Raw genomic sequence first — 25426 nt, forward strand, 5'->3', positions numbered from 1 at the left:
TTAGTGTAGACAGATGGACTTAGCATCCTTCCCCCCGGCAGCCCAAGAGCGGTGCCAAGGATTCGCCCATGGAGTGGATATCGATTCCAAGAGATTATGGGTAACCTATTCAGTTTACCCAGATCAGGGTTCAGTGATTGGATGAGTACAGTTACAGTTAGTTTCTAATCGTTTTTTAATCAAGTTTTTGCGATAGTATGTCCACAGTGGTTTTTGAAGAGAATACTGAAGGGGCTGAGTTCTCTGCAGGGGTGTATCTAGGGTGACGTCAGCTTTGAAATCTGACTCCGTCTCAGTCTGCTGGCAGGGGAGCACATCTGTCTTTACTAAGAAAACCAAAATTATCAGGTAAGTAATTTCTCAATTTAATACAAAACCTTAAAAAAAAGACATATAGACATCGCTTTTATTCCAAAAATAAGATTACTCTCGCCAAGACTACAAAATTAATGTACCATGTACAGGAAAAATCCTCTGAAGACAAACTAAAGGGGGCAGTAGATGTGATCAAGGATCATTCAGCAAACAGCAGCTACTGTGGTAAGCAAAGTTGCTTACCTGTAACAGGAGTTCTCCATAGACAGCATGACAAATCAGGCACACAAGTAGGGAGATGTCATCTGGTGCCAGCCTAGATGTGCTCTCTCCTAGAGCTCAGGAGGAAAGCCTGTCTGAAAATGCACGGGAGTTCTGCACAAGTCTCCCCAGTCCTTTCTATAGCTATACGCTAACTCTGTAAGTTTCACATCTAAACGAGTCTTTTTGCTGAGTTTTACACCATATTGAAAATCTTTTCCATTTACAGCCATAAGATCATCTTGTCAAAAGCTTTCCTGCTTCGACAAATACTTTTTTGTAAAATGTGTTTATTATACCAGCAATAACAAATATAGTTGCATTTCCATTTCTATAATAGAATTATAATTGCCAACAATGCAAATTTTACAAAGCATTTTGATTTTATACTCCCTTTCCTTCCCTACCCACCCATGTCCTTCCTACTCAGGCAGTTATGTTCAGTTGGAGTTTTGGTATGAAACAATACTGCTTTAATCTTTGCTGAAAAAGGGTATGGTTTCTCATATTTGGCTCTCAACATCCAAGTTGTTAATGCTAATGATGTAAGGTTAGTATGAAGCAGTGAGCTTTCGTACTGAGAAGTAGATATGGGAACACACTGGTAGGTAGATTGGTTGTAGAAACTTCTCTTGGTTGCAGAGACTAAAGTTGGTGTGGCCAATATGGGGCTATTGTTGCCCTGTCCTGCCTCCATTTTAGAACTGTCTTGGCAATGAGTGGTATCATGGAAAAGCATATATGAAATTGACAGTGTATCTGACACTAAAGCTCTGGGTTCTAATCTTTTGGAACAATAGACTGGAAGTTTGTGGCTGAATGGAGCAGCAAACAGATTCACCTGGTAAATGCTCTGGAGAGTGTCGTGGAGGTTGCACTCATGAGTTGTCATTAATGTCTTAAGGAATCTGCTATAATGTTTAACCTTCCTGGTATATGAACAGTTATAAGATGTATTTTCCTTTTATTGCGCACATCTATATTTTTAAAGCTTCTTGATATTTATTTTATTTAAGCATTTTATATACCTTCATTCCAAAAGATCACCATGGTTTACAAAAGCATATTCTTGTTCAACGTTCACAGTAACTAATATTTAGGTCAAGACATCATCAAATACATGTTAACGAGGGGCTAGGATAGTATTTTGTAATCTGAGTTCCATTGTAATTTCATTCACGTATTAGTCTGTAAGTTAGCCTCATATACTTTACATTGCTTATTTATTGCTCATTCTACAAGTATTGTTTCTGATTTTTGAAAGTGAAGTTATTGGCATATTGATGTTTTAAGTTAAATTATGCATTTCTGAAGAGCCATATTTTCAGTTCGCGCTTGAAACTTTCTTTCTGTTATCATACGTAATGTCTCTGGTAGAGAGTTCCACAACTTGGGGCCCACTATGGAAAACATTCGGTTTCTTATTTGTGTTAGATATGTACTCTGCATTGTAGGTACAATTAATAGTCCTTTGTTTAGTGATCTTAGTGCTCGCTGCAATGTGTATGGTTGAAGTGACACGCCTAATAAGCCGGGGTTTGTCATTGATGATACTGAAAATTAGTGTTAATACTTCATAGTGAATTCTGGATTGAATAGGTAGCCAGTGCAGTGCTATCACCGAGGGGGTTGTATGGTCAGATTTCCTTGTCCCTAATAAAAGTCTTGCTGAGGCATTTTGTAACAACTGTAGCGGTTTTAGTAGTCCTGAAAGAAGGCCTAGTAGTAGGGAATTGCAGTAATCTAAGTTTGAAAATATTAGAGTGTAAAACTGTGCGGAAGTCCTGTAAAATCAGCAGTGGTTTCATCCAATGTAATATTCTCAACTTGGAGTATCCTGTTTTTATCAATTTGCGTTTTTTCATTGTGAAGTTCTTAATCTGTATTGCCAGGACCCTTACTTGATCTGAGGATGTAATGTTAAAATTGCCCAGGTCTAGGGGTGGTGGTTTGACTATAGAGGAGTTTCTCCTTAACCACACAATTTCAGGTTTTTTGTATTTAGTGTTAGTTTCAGCTGTGATAGTTCTTGTTGAATTGCCTTCATGATTGTGGATAGTCAATGCAGTTTTTTCAAATGATTTTCTGAATGGAATGTAAAATTGTATGTCATCTGTGTTTAAGAAGTTGAGACCTAGTTCTGCTAGTAATGTACAGAGAGGCAGCAAATAAATGAATAGTGTCTCTGAGAGTGCTGAACCCTGGGGGATACCTGTATCGATTGTGAAGGTGTCTGTGATTGCCCAGTTTGACTTGGAATGTCCTCTCTGATAGGAAGGAAGAGAATCATTTGATAACATTTCCGTCTATTCCAATTTTTCTCAACCAGTGGCATAGCAGGGTATAGTCCACAATGTCGAAGGCTGCGAAATCAGTTAGTACCAGGATATAAGATTCGTCATTGTCAAACCCCTGTAGTACAGGGTCAGTTAACGAAATGAGTAAAGTTTCTGTTGAACAATATTTTCTGAGTCCGAATTGATATGGATATAAAATATTATTGTCTTCTAGGTGGTTTTCTAATTGGGATAACACTGCTTTTTCTAGGATTTTGCAATAAAAGGCAAGTTGGATATTGGTCGATAATTGCCCCAATCATTATATTTTTTTAGGATTGGTTTAATCACTACTTGTTTTGAGATCCCATATTTCCTTGTTTTGTATGTAGTACATTGTTACAAGGTTGTCTGTTTTAATCTGGAGATGCTTTCCTTTTATGAAAACTTGGAAATCTTGAAGCGTTTTGAAAATAGCCCTGAGTTCCAACATGTTTGTTTGAAGATTCCTCTTGGTTACTCCAATTTTCTTGAGAAAATGTCATTTTATATGGGCTCCCCATGCTTGAGTAGATGTATCTGTAGTCAGTGTAAGTTGATGTGGTATAGGATAGAAATCTTGGCCCTTGAGATTGTTTTGGCAAGTCCACCACTGCAGCAAGTTGGAAAGTGCATGAGTAATTGGTATTCTGTGGCTTAGAGGTTGTACCTGGTGATTTCAATAATTGAGATGCCACAGATGTGACTTCATACGCAGTCTTGCATATGACGTTACATGTACTTTTGTTGTCATGTGGCATTGAAGCTCCTTGAATTTCCTTGCAGTAACTGACTTTTGACAGTCCTGATGACAGAGTGCAGATTGGCCTTTCTTTGCACAGGAAAGAAAGCTTTCCTCAATTGTGCTCCTATAAATTCTAAATAAGGTAGTAGAAGAGACTTTTTATAACATGCATATTAGCGTCGTGGAATTTTTGGCAGCTTGTGGCAATGTGCTTGATACTAGCCAGTCTCAGTAGAGAAATATTAAAACATCTCCATCAGTCAAGTTGCTACTACTGCTAGGCATGTTATGGATATGTCTGGACTACTGAGAGACCAAAGGATAGAACTTTGTACTGGTAGTGATTTGTAAACTATCATAAATCTTAGATATTTTCTGTGTTCTTGATGGGAATATATGTATAGGTATCTTTAGGTCCAAGATGGTTAACTAGTCGTTTTGTTTTAGAAGAAGTAGGATGATCACTAGAGAATTCATTTTGAAAATCTCACATTTTAGGAATTTGTCTAACTTGGATCTAAGATGGGCCAAATGCCTTGTTATTTTTTGGAATACAAAAGTATCTTGAATATAATCCTTTGTTTATCTCTTCCTCTGGTACTAATTTTGTTGCAAGAGATTGTACCTCCTCTTTTAATAAGTGAATCTGATTCCTGGGAATTTGATGAGGACTTTGTTGCAAGAGATTGTACCTCCTCTTTTAATAAGTGAATCTGATTCCTGGGAATTTGATGAGGACAGATGTAATTTATTGGAGGAAGACCTTTGAAGTTAAATATGTAACACCGTTGGATGATATTAAGGATCCACTGATCTGATGTAATTGGGTCCTAAGTGCTGAAGTTGTCCCCCCTGGAAGATGATTGAAGTCAAAGGCCCTGCATTTTGGTGCAGGCTGCTAGGGCATTTTGGTTAGAGACTTTTCTCTTAAACGCTGTCTAGGCTGCATTTGCTGTGGCTGCCACATAGATTGTTTCTGATATCTTTGATGTAAACAGGTCAAATAATGTTTTCTGGAATATACGAAATCTTTGTGATGCATCTGATTCAGATGTCACAGTGGTTTGCAGAGTTGTGCACTGATCTTTTATGTTGACTATTTTTCATCTAGTCTCTGAATAGGTTATTGCCCATACAGGGCACATCTGCCAATTTATTTAAAAAATTTATAGATTGCTTGATCAAGAATTCTTGATGGTTTACAGTGTAAAAAAAAATAAAAAATCCAAGTCGATTAGAATAAAACAATATAACGCAAAACATAAGACTATCTGTAAAATAACAGGAAGGCTGAAAAGATGGTAACACAAATTCAGCCTAAAAGCTTTGTTGTTGTATATCAATTGCCATTACTGCCAACAGAAAGTCCCCCTTTCTCACCAAGAAATTTGAAATCGGCCATATAATAGCTAATGATCAAAAGCATACTTAAGCTTTTAAATACTTTCTAAAGTGGACAAGTAAAGATTTGTTCTTAAGTTCCTTAGTAAGGATCTTCAGAGAAAGGAGCCAGCAATGCTAAACAAGCATTTACATGTCTTAATGAACCTGACTACTTTAAGAGAAGGAACATCCAAATGTTTTTGGAATGAAGAGTAGAGAGTCCAGCAAAGGCAATAGATTTTCAGCACAGTATTGAAGCATAAAGTGGAAAGTCTGTTGATGGCTTTAACTATAAGAGTTAGTAATTTGAATGTAATTCTCCATTTAATGGGCATCCAATGGAGATCTGTTAAGACAGGAATGATGTGCTCTCTAATAAGTGTCCCAGAAATCACACTAGCAGCTGCATTCTGAATCACTGTAGGGCACACAAAGTTAATTAAACCAAGCATCAAAGAATTACAGTAGTCCATAGATGAGATCATCAATGCTTGGATTATGGATCTTAAGTCAGTGCTGTTAAGGAAAGGCTTCAGGTTTCTCATGAATGTCCTTTGAGAACTGAAGCTTTGAACCAAGCCAGTCTCCTGGTGGCTATAGCAATTGCTGACACTTTGTAGGATATATCAAAGTTATTGTATATGGATTTTATTAAATACTTGGAACATTCTTCAGCCTCCCGCATATAACATGATACAGAACTTTTCTAACCTGTTTTTATAATATTACACAAGTATTGAATAATTTGAAATTGGTGCACCAAAATTGTACTTTGAAGTATGGCTGCTTGGTAGAACTTTTTTGCCATTGTGTCCAAGAGTTTGCAGTTCTTCCCAGAAGGAAGGAATGTTGGAGAATATTATCTTCGTCTTTCTTTTCTTAAAGCTGATTCCATGACTACAGTATTATATGGTAATTGAACCTTATTATGGCCAGGACAATATCTGATCTTTTATTTTAAATCTATTTTCCTTGCCACTGGAGGAACAAATAATGGGTTGTTCCAATATTTCATTTGCAAATCCTCGGGAGCTTTGTGAATTGGTACTGCAGAGAGCCTTTTTGTAGGCTTTATAAACTTCAGAACCCCTCCGATTGTTTGAGACTCTGTACCCTGAACAGGATGGAATCTGTCATATTTTGAATGAATGCAGGAATAAGAAAGATCTTCTATAGGTGTAGTGCTCTGTTCTCTTTTTGAGTAAGGATTTTCAGGAATTCCTGGTGATTCTGGAATAGAGTAAGGTGATAATGATTAAGATTGTGTCTGGGGTGGGGGGCGTTTCGAAGATGGCGATGTAGACAGTTGTGCTGTCGCAGCTCCCATCTTGCTATTTTCCTCGTATTCTATACCTAGACCAATATTTTGGTTTTGGGGAGTTAATCATGCCGCATAAGCGCAAGGGCAAGATCAGGATTTTCCCGGCGGACTCTGGTCATGCGGTGGAGCAGCGTTTAATCACCCAGTACACAGCCGCCCCATTGGCAGATTGCGGAGAGAGGCCACGATATTGCCTGGTGAAATCACCTTAAGTCCGCCGGATTCTAAGCAACCTCTAATTGCATCCTCACTGAACCCTGCCGCTTCTGCACCGACCCCGACAGATGGTGAGAGAATCCTATCGGAAGGCCTGTGCCTGCGGGAAGAACCGGCAGAGACTCGGAAGAACTCCTTACCTCCTCTCTGCTGAGAGCTCTGGATCGCCTAGAAGGAGGAGCAGCTGGAGGTGCGATTTCTATGGTTGGAGAGGAACGTGGCCCAGCAGGAGAATTTGGATTGAATGAACTGGAGGCAGAGGATTTGGTTAAACCTGAGGTTGTTTCTATGGATTCCCTTTGGGGAATGATGGCAGGTATGTCTAAACTAATAAAGGAACAAACTTCTCAAATAGTGAATCTGGGGAGAAAATTGGATTTGGTGTCTGGGGACAGTTTTCGTGCACAACAAGAACAGGCGCAAGCGACTGAGGCACTAAAGCAGGAAGTGAAAAAATTACAGGACACATCTACAAACCTAGTGCGAGACTCTTTGGTTTCCTCAAGGCGTTTAGAAGCTGTGGAAAATTTCCTTAGACATTTAAACATCAGACTCTCTTAAATTTCCCCAAGATTTTGGGTGAAATACCTATTGTGACTTTTAAAAAAATATCTCCAAGAGGCTTAAAGATTCCACCCGAGCAAATACCTCCAGTAAAGAAAATCAGTTTCTTAACTGAAAACTGGTAATGTTTCCTTAAGAGAAGAGAATAGGCCTGATCTTTCCAATCTTACCCAGTATTTGGAAAATTCAAAAGTGGAAGTAATAGAGAGCTGTTTTGTTTATTTCATTATATTCGGAACAGGACTTTAGTCTTACAATGAGAGCTTATTTCAAGAATATAAAAGAATTGTATTTAGGTCAACTGATCCGTTTATTTCAGCTGCGGAGAAAAGTTTTCTTAACTATGAGAGCGGAAGCGTTGGCACTAGGTGCGAGTTTTCATCTTCACTACCCATGTAGATGTGTAGTAAAAATTTCTAATGTATATGTTGTTTTTTTTAACCCAGACCACTTGAGAGAATTCCTTGTTATTAAAGCCAACCTCCTCCCATTGTAGAATAAAAGAAAATTTAATCTATGTAGGAACTATGTCAAATGTTTCCTCGATTGTTGACTTAGATATCTTCTCAATTATAGTAAATATGCCCCCCCCTAAAGTTGCCTATATAGATTTATTGAGATTATAAAAATGAGGAGTATGTCTAGAGTCATATAATATATGCTTATTTGATTTTTCCTGTTATTCTTTTTACCTGTATCTCATGAAAATGTTTCAAACAAAGTTATTCTTTGTGAATTTTGTTTAAAAATTGATTAAAAAAAAAAAAAAAAGATTGTCTGAATCTTTTACATTGAGCTCATGGATAGAGAATGTGAAGTTTTGGGGTTCAGATTTCATTTCATCTGAGGGCTCAGTCTGAGGAGATAATAGATGTTCGGACGGTTTCTCCAGAACTGGCAAGCATTTCCTTAATGTAGTGACAAAATCAGGCCATACTTTTTAGCACAAACACTGTGCTGTCTTTGGTAGGTGGAAAAATTATTGAAATGTCTGATTCAGGCACCAGTATAGGTGGTGGTGATAAAGGTGTCGTCAGCTCCCAGATTTTCTTCAGTGCCGATACTGTTGGCTTTTTTGGCACCAATGTTGATGGCGCAGTCCTCTGTGCTTGATTGCTTTGGCGGGAGTTAGTAATTCCAGTGATGATTTCAATGGTGTTTTCAGTATTGATCTTGGTTTCTTAAACTCTGAATGATGAGATAAAGTATGTTTTCTTTTCTCCCTAAGGGAGTGTGGGGAAGAAGCGTTCTTTTGTGTATAGGTGATTTGTGCTTTTTTTCAATATTTTTAGGCTATGGTTCCTTTGAGGGTTTTGATCCCCCTGGTGGTATCTTTGAAAATAACCTTTTAGAAAAACTTATTTAATATCTGCAAAAAACATAACATAATGCCAAGTGATACAAATCATTACTCCTGGGGGAATTCTTTGCAAAAAAATTTAAAATTCTGCACATAAAAATATAAATTATGTGTTCAAAAACTTCCACTCTCTTTCCCTACTCCCCTGGCCACTTTGCCCCCTCAGGCCTCAACTCCTCATCCTGCCAGTATCTCTCCCCTCCATCTCTAGGATCAACCCCCTTCCACTCTATCTCCACTCCCAAAATTTGACCCCGTTCTCAGTCCTGCACCTCACACATGCTCCCTTTCTCTAGTGCACATACACACCCTCATACAGGCTCCCTCACTCTCTCGCACACACATCCTCTCATACAGGGTCCTTCTCTCTTGCATGCAAACTCTCTCACAAGCTCCCTTTCTCTCTCATGCATACACCTTCACATAGGCTATCTATGTCTCTTTCTCACGCACTCCTTCACACAGGCTGTGTCTCACACATACACAAGCCCTTCACACAGGCCAGCATCCTTACAAACACAGGATCCCTTTTTCATACACACCAGCTCCCAATCTCTCACACACATGCACACTCCTTCACAATCTCCTCATATAGGCGTCCTCTCTCTGGCACCCACACTCACACACCCCCTGCTTACCCCTCCCTGGTCTCTCTCTCACCCTCTACCCCCTCCTCCCTCCTAATCTCTCATCCTCTCCTCCTCCTCTCTCATACCCCTGCCCCCTCCTCACACACACAACTCTCTATATATATTCATGCTCACCGGGGCCTTCATCTTTGCCACAAGTGGAGTACATCCCGAGGCATGCGGGGGCCTTCATCTTCATCGTGAACGGCGCACCGGGAGCCTTCATCTTCGCCATGAACGGTGTGCTTTGTTTGCGGCATGCCGGGGTCTCCTCTGCCATTTTCTGCACCAATTCTGCGCAGGGGGGAATTCTGCACAAACGGAGCACAAAATTCCCCCAGGATTAAAAACATCCAAAGAGGTGCACAGTTATAATTAGTCAGTATTGACCACAGCAGAACATTTCCAGAAAAAACCCCAAATAACATCCTATTTTGATCTTGCCCCTTGAATGGTAAACCGCAGCAAGTTACCCCATGTACCTTTTTTTTCCATTTGCATCCTCTAACCTTTAGGGATCTACAGTGTTTATTCCATGCCACTTTAAATTCTTTGACTATTTTTGTCTTCCCTTTCTATGGAATAGTTTTCAGATGGTTTCACAATTAGAAGTCTCTCAAATTTTGGATAACTTAAATTCTGCTTCTTGCATTTTAAATATCTGCCACTCTTCAATTTTAAAAGGTTTAACACTAGACCATCGAAATTCTGTACCTTTAGAATAACCAGCGCATATGTTTTCATGCACCTACGTTTTAGCCTTTATAATTGAAAGAAAAAAAACAATATTCATGTAAAAATTGATGCTCTGTAATAAGTACAGATGAAAGTTAACCATTTTTGTCAAATGATTTCTAAGTCTTGATGGTACAGTCTGTGACAGTGGTTTGTTTACTGTTAGATTTATACGATTTGCAATAATAAAAACACATTGTAGTATTTTGGCTTGTTCATAGTAAATATAAACATAAATCGAACATAACATAAAACTGATGCAAAAACCAACAAAATCCTTAAATGTAATCAATATTTTGAGTTCTATGTAGGTATGGCAACACCCTAGAACCACCTCGCATGTTTTCGTGCACCTATGTTTTAGGCTCTATATAATTGAAAGCAGAAAAAATTTGTGTAAAAATGATGCTTTATAAATGGTACAGACAAGAATTAAGCATTTTATCAAACCATTTCAAAGTTTTGACAGTACAGTCTGACAATGGTTTCTTTACTTTTAGTATCATACGATTTCAATAAAACTAGATGCAATAACCAACAAAATCATTAAAAGTCAAAACGTGGATTGTGCATGTACAGTAAAATCTAAAAATGTACTTCAAACCACTGGGTATGGCATACATCTAGAAAATATGCATGAAAATATGCAACTATGTTTTAGGCTCTATAATTGAAAGAAAACTTAAAATTTACTTACAATACAAATTAAAATATCTTTCATATTGTCAGCTTTTCTGACTTTTTTCACATCAAAGTTCAGTTTCACTAGAACTACTGCAGGTATATTGTTATACAATTGAGAAGTGTGAACTCACACAGTTCATGTACTTGATCGCAGCAGGTTGCAGTTCCATCATTTATGACTCAGTATTGTGCATATCTACAATGTAATTTAAGTTGGGCCTACATGTTTTTCTATTTCTGCCTGTACTTACCTGGCAAATACATTATTGCTATATCTGCCTTTGTGCCCTCTACTGTATACACTCTCCTGGGAAAGTAAACTCAGAACCTTACATGTCATCACTAATAATAATATATGATGAACCTCTGAAAATTCCCTCCCCCAATTCAGATTTGCTCTGCATATGGTCACACGCTAGAACAGCTGGCAGCATGTGCACCAATGAATGTTTCCCTCTTACCATTCATCCTGATTCATCTTCTGAGGCACTGTGACTTCTATCTATTTCTGGCTGTACTTACCAGGCATAAGAGCCTTGAACTGTAAAATTTGGCACCTGGATGTCATCTACTGTACCATAAATAATAAAAATAAAAAGAACTGTGGGCCAGCTTTGTAGAGGATTTGTATGTTGCTAATAAACCTTTCCAAATCTCCGAAAACAGGTTTGGAAAGGTTTCTGCCAATTCTGTCTCTTAGCAAAAATTAGGCACACCCAGAAATTCCTCTGTGCTAGGGAGCAATGAGAAGAGATAAAGGAAAAAGACAAGTGGCTTTAAGCCAGAATGACAGTCATTAAAATGTAATCTATAAGTGGCAGAGAATCTAAGCCATGAGATGCCACAGGCTGACACTGGATGGCAGCATAATAAATACAGTACCAGCTCAAATGCATGAAAATGGGCAAAAAATGTGAATTTGGCGGTTGATAAAGTAGCCCAAAAACAAAATGACAAAAAGTGATCTGTAGGCGTAGCAGAGGTTTTAAGATGTCAGCATAATATAGAAAATAGTACAGTACAAGCTCACGTACATAAAAATGTGCATGCAGTACTTGATAAGTGGCTCAAACAAATAAAATACTGATCTGTATATGCCATGATACCACAGGCTGACACTGGTTGTCAGCCTAATATAGTAAATATTGCAGTACAAGCTAACGTATGTGAAAACCTGCATGCGGTGCTTAAGTGGCTCAAAAACACGACAATCAAAAAAGTGATCCGTATATGTAGCAGAGGATCTGAACCATGAGATACCACAAGCAGACACTGAAAGTCAGTATAATGCAGGAAATATGTACAGTACAAGTACAAATGCACTCTGTTCTAGGGTGTTTCAGTTTTTTTAGGAAGACCGAAGGGGCGGGGTGATGTCAAATTATCGGAAACTGAAAATTGTCAAAAATTATTAAAAGTCAGGAAGTTTCAACTTGCTGCAATAATCTTTACCGATTGTGCAAACATTTATAATTTTCGAATGCACAAAAACGTGCACGCAGTTGGTCGTGTTAAAGACACCATCACTCCTTGCCTTGCTACTATTGTTAATCTTTCCCTTGGTGATGGTATTTTACCTACTCCTTTAAAGAAATCCTCTTAGACCCTTACTGAAGCAATCAGTTTTGGATATTTCTGTTGTCTCAGTTTTCATCCCATTTCTTCCCTTCCTTTTCTTTCTAAGATTATTGAATCAGCAGTATTAAACCAACTAGATGCCTTTTTCAGGACAGTCAGGTCCTGGATCACTTCCAGATTGGCTTTCGTAAGGGTCAGAACACTGAAACGTTACTATTATCTTGTGTAGATGTTTGCCAGAGAGGCTTTGAAGTTGGACAAAGCTACGTTTTGGGTTTTTTGGATATCTCCGCATCCTTTGATACTGTCAACCTTAGTATCATGCTAAACAGGCTCCGTGAATGTGGCATCACGAGCACTGTACTTGATTGATTTCAGTCATTTGTCTGATAGATGTCACTATTACTATAGGTTCTACTCACTCTGGCATCCAATAGACACCAGTAATCCCCAGGACTCTGCCCTTTCAGCTATGCTTTTTAATATATGTTTGGCACCGTTATGCAGACTCTTAGCCAGACTTTGTGGTGTCTAAAGTGTCTATGTGGATGACATTCAGTTTTATATTCTGTATTCTAAGTCCTGGTCCAGTACATTTGCCCTAGTAACAATATGTTTAGCTGCTGTTAAATAATGGTTAGAACATAACAGGCAGAGTAAAAAAAAATGTACTCTGATATTCCAACAGTTTTTTGTTTTAATGATATAGATATACCTATTGTCTCCAAGGCAAGAAGTTTAGACTTTGTCTTTGACACGGAATTGTCCATGTAATCACAAATTTTTCTGTTTTGAAGGCTGTTTATTTTAAACTTGGGTTTTAGACATGTTTTTCCAAGGATTATTTTAGGACTATGATGGTTTTAGAAGCTTTGATTCTTCTAATCATTGACTATTCATTGCTTTATATATTGGATTACCAGCTTATGCTCTGTGTTCTCTTTGGTTACTTCAAAATTCTACAGCTCACCTGATAACTGGACTAACCAAGGAAGACCATATTTCATCAGTGCTGAAACAGCTGTACTGACTTCCTGTTTATTATAGATTTCAGTGTAAGATTGCTTGTTTGGTACAGAAAATGACAAGCTTAGTTTCTTAGTGTCTAGACCAGTGGTTCTCAACCCTTTTCCCATCGTGACATATCTGTCAGACCACGCTCACATCTGTGACACACACACTGCTCATTACAATTCACAGCGGGAATAAAAAATAAAGGCCTGGTATTTTTAATGCTAAGTGACACAAGGGAAAGATAAGAACTCTGTATGAACAGAAATTGCATAAATAGTAAACATCCCATACCAAAACGGCACCAATTTCCAGCACTCAAACAGTAACCACCTTAGAAGGCAAAACTGAAAATATTACACCATGCCTTAAAACTTCAATACTCCTATTGGGAAAACTGACCAAGCCAGTCTACTATAGAGTCCTACACAGAAACTACACGCCAGCAGAATACCTCACCTCAGTCACATGTGCAGACCCTCACCCAACAAAGAGTAAAGAAACCATAAAACATAAATAGAAACATACAGACAAAAACTGAACTGGAAACCGTAACAAGCCAGAGAGACTGAATGCAGTATAACAAAGAAAAAAAAGAAACATCACCAGTCCTCCTAAAACAAATCAAGAAATATAAAATCAATAGCAGTAAAACCATAATAATAAAAACAGATTATTTCAAAACTGCTAATGAATGGAATATCCAATAATTAAAACCTCGTATCAAAAATTTCTAAAGACCAATAAAATATTTCAAAATAGCAGGCACAAAGACCCAATAATGAAAAATAATGATTAAAAAATGCTTTGCTCTGCATACCTGGGAATGTTTGATATCCAGGTGCCCTAAGATTGTTTTGAATTAGCAGGAGGAGTGATGGTTTGCTTGCAACTTTCTCCTCTCTCTGTCACACACAAGCTCACTCTCTCACACTGGCTCTGTCACGCACATATACTCAAGCTTTTTCTCTGTCACTTACATACACTCAATCACACGTTTACAAACATGCTGTCTTTTCACATATACACACAAACAGGCTTTCAATCACACATACATGCTGTCTCTTTCCCTCACGCAAACAGACCGTGTCACACATACGTTTATATATAGATACATAGAAATGACGGCAGAAAAAGACCAAACAGCCCATCTAGTCTGCCCAGCAAGCTCCCACACTTATTTTCCCATACTTATCTGTTTCACCGACCACCAGGTTCAGGGCCCTTGTTGGTAATTGTTTGATTCAAATTTCCTGCCACCCCCTGCCGTTGATGCAGAGAGTAATGTTGGAGTTGCATCAAAGGTGGGTAAGATTTAATGGTTAAGGGTAGTAACCACTGCATCAAGCAAGTTACCCCCGATGCTTGTTTATCCTGACTGCACAGATCAATTCCTTGATGGATGTTGTCTGAATGTAAATCCTCTTTTCCACATTTCCCCCTGCCGTTGAAGCAGAGAGCAACGCTGTATATGCATTCAAAGTGAAGTATCAGGCTTAATTATTTTAGGGGAGTAACCGCCGCAATAAGCAAGTACCCCCATGCTTATTTGTGTAGCCAGACTGTGTAGTTGAGTCCTTATTGGTTGTTGTCTGAATGCAAATCCTCTCTTCCACATTTCTCCTTGCCGTTGAAGCAGAGAGCAATGTTGGAATTGCATTATCCATGTGAAGGCTTATTGAATAAAGGTATAAATCACCAGGTAGTAGCCACCATTCCAGCAAGCCACACCCATGGCTCTTCTCTTCATTCCCATCCCCTAGCCTTTATGGATCCACAGTGTTTATCCCATGCCCCTTTGAAATCCTTCTCAGTTTTAGTCTTCACCACTTCCTCCGGAAGGGCATTCCAGGCATCCACCACCCTCTCTGTGAAGAAATACTTCCTGACATTGGTTCTGAGTCTTCCTCCCTGGAGTTTCAAATCGTGACCCCTAGTTCTACTCATTTTTTTTCCAACGGAAAAAGTTTGTTATTGACCATGGATCATTAAAACCTTTCAAGTATCTGAAAGTCTGTATCATATCACCCCTGCTCCTCCTTTCCTCCAGGGTATACATATTTAGGTTCTTCAATCTTTCCTAATAAGTCATTTTATGAAAACCATCCACTTTTTTGGTTTCCTGTCTCTGTCCCTTTGGAGATACGGTCTCCAGAACTGAACACAGTACTCCAGGTGAGGCCTCACCAAGGCCCTGTACAAGGAATCATCACTTCCTTTCTCTTACTAGATATTCCTCTCTCTATGCAGCCCAGTATACTTCTGGCTTTAGCTATCGCCTTGTCACATTGTTTTGCCAACTTAAGCTCGTTAGACACTGTCACCCCAAGGTCGCTCTCCTGCTCTGTGCATATCAGCACTTCACTCCCTATCAAATACAATTCTTTCAGATTTCCACACCCCATATGCATGACTCTGCACTTCTTGGCATTGAATTTCAGCTGCCACATCTTCGACCACTCTTCCAGCTTCCTTAAATCGCGTCTTATTCTCTCCACTCCTTCTGGCGTGTCCACTCTGTTGCAGATCTTAGTATCATCCGCAAAAAGACAAACCTTACCTTCTACCCGTCCACAATGTCGCTCACAAAGGTATTGAACAGGACCAGTCCCAACACCGATCCTTGCGGCATTCTGCTTAACACCGCTCTCTCTTCAGAGCAAGTTCCATTTACCATCAAACATTGTCTTCTGTCCGTCAACCAGTTTGCAATCCAGGCCACCACCTTGGCACTCACTCCTAAGCTCATTTTATTCTCAAGCCTCCTGTGTGGGACCGTATCAAAAGCTTTGCTGAAATTCAAGTAGATGACATAGAGTGCTCTTCCTCGATCCAATTCCCTAGTCACCCAATCAAAAAAGTCAATCACACACTTACATACAAGTTCTCAATCACAGACACACATGCTCTTTCTCTTACTTATACACAAAGGCTCTTAATCATACATAAGAAATTGCCATGCTGGGACGGACCAAGGGTCCATAAAGTCCAGGATCCTGTTTCCAACAGAGGCCTCACCAGGCCACAAGAACCTGGCAAGTACCCAAACACCAAGAAGATCCCATGCAACTGATGCCAGTAATAGCAGAAGCCATTCCCTAAGTCAACTTGATTAATAGCAGTTAATGAACTTATCCAAACCTTTTTTAAACCCAGCTACACTAACTGCAGTAACCACATCCTCTGGGCAACAAATTATGGAGCTTAATCATGCATTGAGTGAAAAAGGATTTTCTCCGATTAGTCTTAAATGTTCTACTTGCTAACTTCATGGCGCGCCCCCTAGTCCTTCTATTATCCGAAAGTATAAATAACCGATGCACATCTACTCGTTCAAGATCTCTCATGATCTTAAAGCCTCTATCATATCCCCCCCTCGGCCGTCTCTTCTCCAAGCTGAACAGCCCTAACATCTTCAGCCTTTCCTCATAGGGGAGCTGTTCCATACCCTTTATCATTATGGTTGCCCTTCTCTGTACCTTCTCCATCGCAACTATATCTTTTTTTTAGATGTGGCAACCAGAATTGTACACAGTATTAAAGGTGCGGTCTCACCATGGAGTGATGGAGACATTGACATTCTCCGTTTTATTAACCATTCCCTTCCTAATAATTCCTAACTTTGTTCGCTTTTTTGACTGCTGCAGCACGCTGAGCTGACGATTTCAAAGTATTATCCACTATGGTGCCTAGATCTTTTTCCTGGGTGGTAGCTCCTAATATGGATCCTAACATTGTGTAACTACAGCAAGGGTTATTTTTCCCTGTTTGCAACTCCTTGCACTTGTCCACATTAAATTTCATCTGCCATTTGGATGCCCAGTCTTTCAGGTTTGCACGGTCCTCTTGTAATGTATCACAATCCGCTAGTGATTTAACTACTCTGAATAATTTTGTCTCATCTACAGATTTGATAACCTCACTAGTCTTATTCCTTTCCAGATCATTTATAAATATATTGAAAAGCACCAGTCCAAGCACAGATCCATGAGGCACTCCACTGTTTACCCTTTTCCACTGAGAAATTGACCATTTAATCTTACTCTGTTTCCTGTCTTTTACCTAGTTTGGAATCCACGAAAGGACATTGCCTCCTATCCCATGACTTTTTAGTTTTCTTAGAAGCCTCTCATGAGGGACTTTGGATTTTCAGAAGATGTTTGACAAATACACTACATCTACTGGTTCACTTTATGCACATGTTTATTAACCCCTTCAAAAAAATGAAGCAGATTTGTTAGGCAAGACTTCCCTTGGCTAAATCCATGTTGACTGTTCCATTAAACCTTGTCTTTCAATATGCTCTTATGATTTTGATCTTTAGAATAGTTTCCACTATTTTTCCCAGCACTGAAGTCAGGCTCACTGGTCTGTAGTTTCCCAGATCGCCCCTGAAGCCCTTTTTAAATATCTGGGTCACATTGGCCACCCTCCAGTCTTCAGGTACAATGTATGATTTTAATGATAGGTTACAAATTTTAACTAATAGATCAGAAATTTCATTTTTTACTTCCTTCAGTACCCTAGGATGCATACCATCCAGTCCAGGTGATTTCTATTCTTTAGTTTGTCAGTCTGGCCTACTACATCCTCCAGGTTCACAGTGATTTGGTTCAGTTCATCTGACTCATCACCCTTGAAAACCATCTCTGGAACTGGTATCTCACCAACATCCTCATTAGTAAACACAGAAGCAAATAATTCATTTAGTCTTTCTGCAGTGCCTTATCTTCCCAAAGAGCCCCTTTAACCCCTCTGACATCTAATGGCCCAACCAGTTCTCTCACAGGTTTCTTGCTTCGGATATATTTAAAAAAAAATTTTATTATTAGTTTTTGCCTCTTTGGCCAACCATTTCAAATTCCCTCTCGCCTGTCTTGTTAATGTTTTACACTTAACTTGACAATGGTTATGCTTTTTCCTGTTTTCTCCAGCTGGATCCTTCTTACAATTTTTGAAGGATATTTTTTTGGCTAAAATAACCTCTTTCACCTCACCTTTTAACCCATGTCGGTAATCGTTTTGACTTCCTTCCACCTTTCTTAATGCGTGGAATACATCTGGACTACGCGTCTAGGATTGTATTTTTAAACAATGCCCATGCCTGTTGAACACACTTAACCTTTGCAGCTGCACCTTTCATTTTTTTTCCAATTTCCTCATTTTATCAAAGTTTCCCTTTTAAAATTTAGTGTTAGAGCTGTAGATTTACTTATTGTCCCCCTTCCAGTTATTAGTTTAAATTTGATCATGTTATGATCACTATTGCCAAGTGGCCCCACTACCATTACCTCTCACACCAAATCCTGTGTTCCACTAAGAATGAAATCTAAAATAGCTCCCTCTCTCATTGGTTCCTTAACCAGTTTCTCAGTGAAGCAGTTTATTACGTACAGGAGCTTTGTCTCTAGCAAGTCCTGATGTTACATTTACATGATCTCTCTCACTTACACATACAGGTTCTCAGTCATACACTTACATTCATGCTATCTCTCTCAAACGCAGATGATCTCAATCACACACACACATACCCTTTCATGCAAACAGGTTTTCAATCACACACTTGCACATACAGGCTCTCGATCATCATTCAATACATGCTGTCTCTTTCTCTCACACATACACACGATCTCAAACACATATGCTTGCTTGCTCACTCACTCTCTTCCTCCATCCCCGAACTAGCGATAGCAGCAGCCTCCTCCATTTCCTGCCTTAGCAATAGCAGCAACAACCTCTTCCACTTCCAACCCTCGCAGCCTCGAGAAAGGACTCCCATCGGTCACGGGGGCTAACGTTGCTCCTCTTGTGCGCCGCAAAGCTCATTCTTCAGGCCGCGCTGCTCGCACTAGCATAGTCTCTTCTTCCCACACATGTGGCTGCTGCACTCCACTTCCTCTTCTGGGCCGCAGGGTTGAGAAGAAGAGACCATGCTGGTGCTGCTGACTCCATTTGTCCTGCCACAGCATTTTAAGCCCGGGCGGAAGATAAGTTCCTATCTCACTGGGGCAGGGGGAGCGGAGCAGCTGGGCCAGTGGGGGACCGGGAAGTGTGGCGAGACACCTGCGTGTGCTTGTCGACATACCGGTTGAGAACCACTGGCCTAGACAGATGAATCCAGAACCAGTGGGTTATATACTTCTACCAGCAGATGGAGACATAGTAAAGCTGATGTCACAGTACATATACTGCTGCAGTGACTTCAGCCCACCAGTACTCTTAGTCTCCAGCAGATGGTGGATGTGCATCCCCCTACTGGGGATTGCTTTAAAGTTTAGGAGAAAAGGAGAACATAAGAAAATGCCATACTGGATCAGACCAAGGGTCCATCAAGCCCAGCATCCTGTTTCCAACAGTGGTCAATCCAGGCCATAAGAACCTGGCAAGTACCCAAAAACTAAATCTATTCCATGTTACCGTTGCTAGTAATAGCGGTGGTTATCTAAGTCAACTTAATTAATAGCAGGTAATGGACTTCTCCTCCAAGAACTTAACCAATCGTTTTTTAAACACAGTTATATTAACTGCACTAACCACATCTTCTGGCAACAAATTCAAGAGTTTAATTGTGCTTTGAGTGAAAAAGAACTTTCTCCGATTAGTTTTAAATGTGCCACATGCTAACTTAATGGAGTGCCCCCTAGTCTTTCTATTATCCGAAAGAGTAAAAAACCGATTCACATTTACCCATTCTAGACCTCTCATGAGGAAATTAATTTGCCCCACTCTCCTGTGGTGATATCTTAAAGTCCCTCCCTCAGGTAAGAATTCCTGAGGTGATTTCTGTGGTCCCTGAGATGAGTGCCTTGGTCTGGTAGCGGCTTTTTTGCTGGTGTGGACTTAGCTGAAAGGCAGACGGGTGCAAGAAGCCTAGCGCAGCGGTGAAAGTATATACCCTCTCCTCCCACAGCTGGAGACCGTGCTTGTATTCAGTCAGGACGGGTTGAGCTCAGGTAAAGTTTTAAAATTTTTCAGAGAGAAGGGGAAGTGAGTAAGGACATTGCTTTTGTGCCTCTTCAGTAATACTTATATTAGAGAGAAAAGGAGAAATTTGAGGAAGGAAGGTTTAGCCTCACTAAAATTGGCTTTTTCTCTCCTAAAGGGAGAACTGAAACAAGTCTAATTCCACAAGTTATAATTAGTACAAGTAGGGTAAAGTTCAGTCAGGCTAAACATCCTTCAAGTGACTTTAAGGCTATACAGCTGTGTACTGTTCCTTCCGTTTTGCCAAAAGTGGGCTCAGATTTTCACTTAAGAACATACATAAGAAATTGCCATGCTGGGTCAGACCAAGGGTCCATCAAGCCCATCATCCTGTTTCCAACAGAGGCCAAACCAGGCCGCAAGAACCTGGCAATTACCCAAACACTAAGAAGATTCCATGCTACTGATGCAATTAATAGCAGTGGCTATTCCCTAAGTAAACTTGATTAATAGCCGTTAATGGACTTCTCCTCCAAGAACGTATCTAAACCTTTTTTGAACCCAGCTACACTAACTGCACTAACCATATCCTCTGGCAACAAATTCCAGAGCTTTATTGTACGTTGAGTGAAAAAGAATTTTCTCCAATTAGTCTTAAATGTGCTACTTGCTAACTTCATGGAATGCCCCCTAGTCCTTCTGCTGTCTCTGAATAGAGAGAGATGCTGAGGAATATTGCCTGTTGCGATCCTTGGATGTTAAGAGATATGTCGTGAGGTATCTGGAGGTTTCTAAACCTCTCAGGAAGACAGATCACCTGTTTGGCCTCTACAGTGGAAGTAAACATGGTGAACTGGCTTCGCAGGCTATAACAGCTTGCTGGATTAAGGAGGTAGTCACGGCTTATGTGGATGCTGAGCAGCTATTACCTAGTCAGATTAGGGCTCATTCCACTAGGGCTCAGGCAGTGTCATGGGTGGAGGTTAGATTATCTCCTGTCGACATTTGCCTAGCTGCAACGAGGTCCTCTTACACACCTTTTCCAGGTATTATCATCTGGATGTGCAGAACCAGAAGTAATCTGCTTTTGCACATGTGGTTTTGACTGGACTGTGGGCAGCCTCCCATCCTATTCAGGAGTTGCTTGGGTACATCCCACTGGTTCTGGATTCATCTTCTAGTCGCTAAGAAATGAGAAATTACTACTTACCTGATAATTTTCTTTTCTTTAGGGTAGACAGATGAATCCAGCTTTCCATCCTTGAAAGCCGAATAATTGTGCTCTGGTCCTCCTGCATGGCTATGTGGTATGGCATTACTGTTTAGTATTAATCCAGTCCCTAGTGTTAATACATTTTTTTATCTGAGCTGTGATTCCTGTTGACACAGAGTACTGGAATGGTTATCTGGTATTAATCAAGTTTTTGTTAGTCTGTCCACAGTTGGCTCTTGCAGAGAATACTGGTGGGCTGATGTCACTCCAGGGTTATATGTACTGTGACATCAGCTTGCTCCATCTCCACCTGCTGGTAGAGGTGCATAACCCACTGGTTCTGGATTCATCTATCTATCCTATAGAAAAGGAAATTATTAGGTAAGTAGTAATTTCTCAGTTCTCTCCCGTGGATGAATTCTGTTCTGCGTATTCACAATCCTAGGTCTCTGAGATCTTAAAGGGGCCTTCTTGACATATCATCTATGCATGTCAGACTATGTGAAACAAGTGCGAGGTCATTTTCTATTTCAGCATTCGAGCTATGGAATTCATTACCTGAATCAGTGGTTGTGTACTTGTGTGAAGTCTTAAAAAAAAACAAACAACTGAAAAATGTTTTTCGTTTGGCTTTCTCCGATGGTTAAGTGGTTTGAGTTGTTTGCTGCTGTCATTTTTTTTTTATTATTTTTATTCATTGTCTTAATTTAGTCCTTTGTTTAATGTTTTAATTTTACTATTTTAGTCCTATGTTTGTTTATTTTTTGTAATCCTCTGAGCTGTAGTAATTTAGCAGGATGTAAGAAATTTAAATAAATTAAAATGTACTACTAAGAGTAATTTTCAAGTTATATTCAGTAGCACCCAGCTGATTTTCAAAAGGCGATTTATACTTATAAACCATTTTTCTATATGTAAATCTTTTTGAAAATCAACTCCTCAAACATCTTGCTCAAGCTTAAATAAATGTATGTTTGGTTTTTTTCAAAGGCTTCTGTTTACAAGATCTGTAGAGAAATGTATGATGATGCAATGGATGAGCTACCTTTTGCAAGTCAACCTGACCTAATTGGAGACAAGTACGTAGAACAGATTAAACCTTAACAAAAGAAAATTTTATTTTATTTATTTAACATTTTTATATACCGACCTTCATGAAAGAAATTCATATCAGATCGGTTTACATATAACAAGGGGTAAAACATAATCAACCATTTAACAAGAGGCGAAAGTTACATATAACAAGGAGGTTTTAACATGGAGGGCTAGGAATGTAATTGTAAAAGTGACAGATTTGGCAAAGGGTTATGAACTGAAGAGTTTAAAAAAAAAAAAACAAAAAAAAAACACAAACACCTAAAAATTTGTAATTTATATTTGACTTGTGAATGTCTGTTCCATTTTGATTTGTAAATTAAAAATCTAAAAAAGCCTTGAATCCCAAGACAAGATACCCACACACAGGGAAACACAAATCAAATTGCCATAACAAAATCTTGCCATTGATAAATCTTAGCAAATGTCACCCACAAAATCAGCAAGTCAGTCAGTGTGCCCTGCATCGCCCGGGCCACTCGGTTTATTCAATTATACGTGGTTATGTCAACATAAATTATTTTAGAAAAATATTTTAAAAAGCACAGAAAAATCCTTAGACAATAGTTGTAAATGGTATTAAAAAAAAAAAGAGCTGTTTTTGAATACCGGCTTGCTGATTTTTGTGGGTAACATTTTGCTAAGTTTTACTAGTGGCAAGATTTTGTTGTGGCCATGCTGATTTGTGCCATGAATATGCAACATATTTGATATCCTTGTTTTACTTTAGCTTAATCTTATCTTTCCAAACATGTTAAATGTGAAAACTGAATCTGAGCAATTGCACGTACATCTTAGTTGCAAGAAACATTGTCCATAGTATTTAAAGTATAACAAGAAAATGAAGAGGTCAACCAGAAAACATTGGATTCTGGAGTATTCAAATAAGCATGAAAAAGAATCTATTACAAAAGGAGGACTAGCTAACCTTAGAGACAGCAAAACTATTAGTGTAAATTGTACATTCAGACTGTCTGAGATACCAACTGGGGTCCGATAGCATAAACACCCAAGTCTTTTTAATTATATCCTCCAGAAAAAAAAAATCACTCTATCAAAAACACCAGAAAGCCATTTATTTAAAAAAAAATCCATTAAGCAAACTTGAACTTATCTAGCAACGACACTTCCTTAGTTATTTCAGAACATTAGCAATAGTTTGTCAAGGGATCATGAGCTCTGCTCTGTCTGAAGTCTGCCTCCCATGTCAGAAACTTAGTCATGCAGTACTTCCAAATATATGTTGTTTATCTTGTTTAACTAAATTGTGTATTTTAAAAACTCATCCCTGTGTTTTTTCCCCCAGATTGATAGGAGGCCTACTTTCTCTTAGTTTAGACTACTGCTTTGTTCTTGAAGATGAAGATGGTATATGTGGCTATGCAGTGGGTACAGTAGATGTGACTCCCTTCATTAAGAAGTGTAAACATTCTTGGATCCCTTTCATGCAAGAGAAATATATGAAGCCCAATGGTGATAAAGAACTATCTGAGGCAGAGGTGAGCATTGTTAGGAGACTAAGCTAAACAAGGTCCTATTTTGAACCATGTCAAGTTTCATGTTTTATACATCGAGGGGATTTGTTATTGGAGCCAGTCTGTTTTCCAGTGCAGATAATATAAAACTGCTTTATTAATTTATTATATTGTAGAAGGCTTCTGTGTAAAATATATTGCTCTGTGCTTTCATTTCATTATCTTTCTCTTCTAGTTATTGATATTGTATATTAATTTGTTTGGTTTCTTGCTATTGGTTTGCTTTAAGATTCAAGAGGAAAAAAAAAACACCAAAAAAACCATTCTAGCATTTAATTAGTATCCCTCTCTTATTTGTATTTAGCTGTCACTAATAATCTCTGTTTAGATACTAATATTGGGGCATAAAGTGCTGTGGGATCATTTAGTAGCTAATGACAAGTAAAGTTCCAGAAAGTGTCCTGATCTACCCAGCTTGACCAAGGTTTAACTCCCTCCCACCCCTAGGTTTGTTATTCTGATATAGTCTGCCTAAATTCATAATTGGCAACAAGATAAATTGGTATTTCCTTAGATGTTAACCATCAAATAAATTACCAAAATGAGGACTATCCAATGTAGCTATTGTGGAGCCTTTATTCTGAGGGAAATCATCTGGAAACTTAGAGCTTGCCCCATTTGTTCAGAACTCTCTTCCTTGAAAAAGGAGCTGGCTGAAGTTAAAGCTGAATTAGCTTCAATAAAGAAAGTCTCACCCACTTTACATTATTCAGGAATTAATTCCCCATTACCATAGAAAAACCAAAAGTCAAGAAAAAAGATATACAGTGGGCTCAGGTTGGATAAAACCTGTGACCCACAGACACCCGTTCTTGACAGCTGTGCAGCCCACAAGTCTGCCCACACACACACACACACACTCTCACAGAGCATTAAGGAACTCAAAAAACAACAGGATTACAGTGGCTCTGGTAGAATTAGACCTGTGATGCGGAGACACACTGTATCAAGTGCAACAGGTACAAAAAGCCTTCTCTGTATTAAATACTGAAGAAGCTCTTGAGAAAAAGATTGAAGTGTTATCTGAAAAGAGAGAAGAAACCCAATGCATACAGAAATTCCAGATCAGTAACCAAAGGAAAAATCTCATTGTGCTGGATGACTCTGTCATCAGAGGCACTAATCTTTTCCTTTGCACAATTGCAAAGGGAAAGGGTGAAGTGAATAACAAAACTCAACTAAAGTCACAAAAGGAGTCCAGGAAAAGCAGTAACCTGAACGAGAAAAGCTGGAAAGCTATGAACACAAATGCTCATAGTTTGGGCAATAAAATCCCAGATCTGCAAGCCCTAATGGTGGAGGCAGACTTGGACGTTGTTGCTGTCACGGAGACGTGGTTCACGGAATCTCATGATTGGAATACGGCAATACTGGGCTATAACTTGTTAAGGAAGGACAGAGAGGATAGGAAAGGGGGAGGAGTGGCTCTTTATGTCAGAAGCAATATCCAAGCATCTGAGCTGCAAGGGAGATGGGGCAATGAAGAAGCACTATGGGCCAACCTAAAAAAAAATGATGGGGCATCCATTTATATTGGAGTGG

The 25426-nt window shown here is 39.1% G+C and overlaps 1 protein-coding gene across 1 annotated transcript in view; it reads left to right on the plus strand.

Annotated features, from left to right (window-relative positions):
- Positions 1 to 25426, plus strand: part of OGA (O-GlcNAcase) — a 182125-nt gene that overhangs the window by 117382 nt on the left and 39317 nt on the right. Inside the window, exons 13-14 of the mRNA XM_029610211.1 lie at positions 22245 to 22333; positions 23656 to 23848. Of these exons, the coding sequence (XP_029466071.1) occupies positions 22245 to 22333; positions 23656 to 23848 (282 nt within the window). The remainder of the gene's footprint in view (positions 1 to 22244; positions 22334 to 23655; positions 23849 to 25426) is intronic.

Source organism: Rhinatrema bivittatum, chromosome 7 (genome assembly GCF_901001135.1).
Source record: "Rhinatrema bivittatum chromosome 7, aRhiBiv1.1, whole genome shotgun sequence".
In the NCBI taxonomy this organism is placed as follows: domain Eukaryota; kingdom Metazoa; phylum Chordata; class Amphibia; order Gymnophiona; family Rhinatrematidae; genus Rhinatrema; species Rhinatrema bivittatum.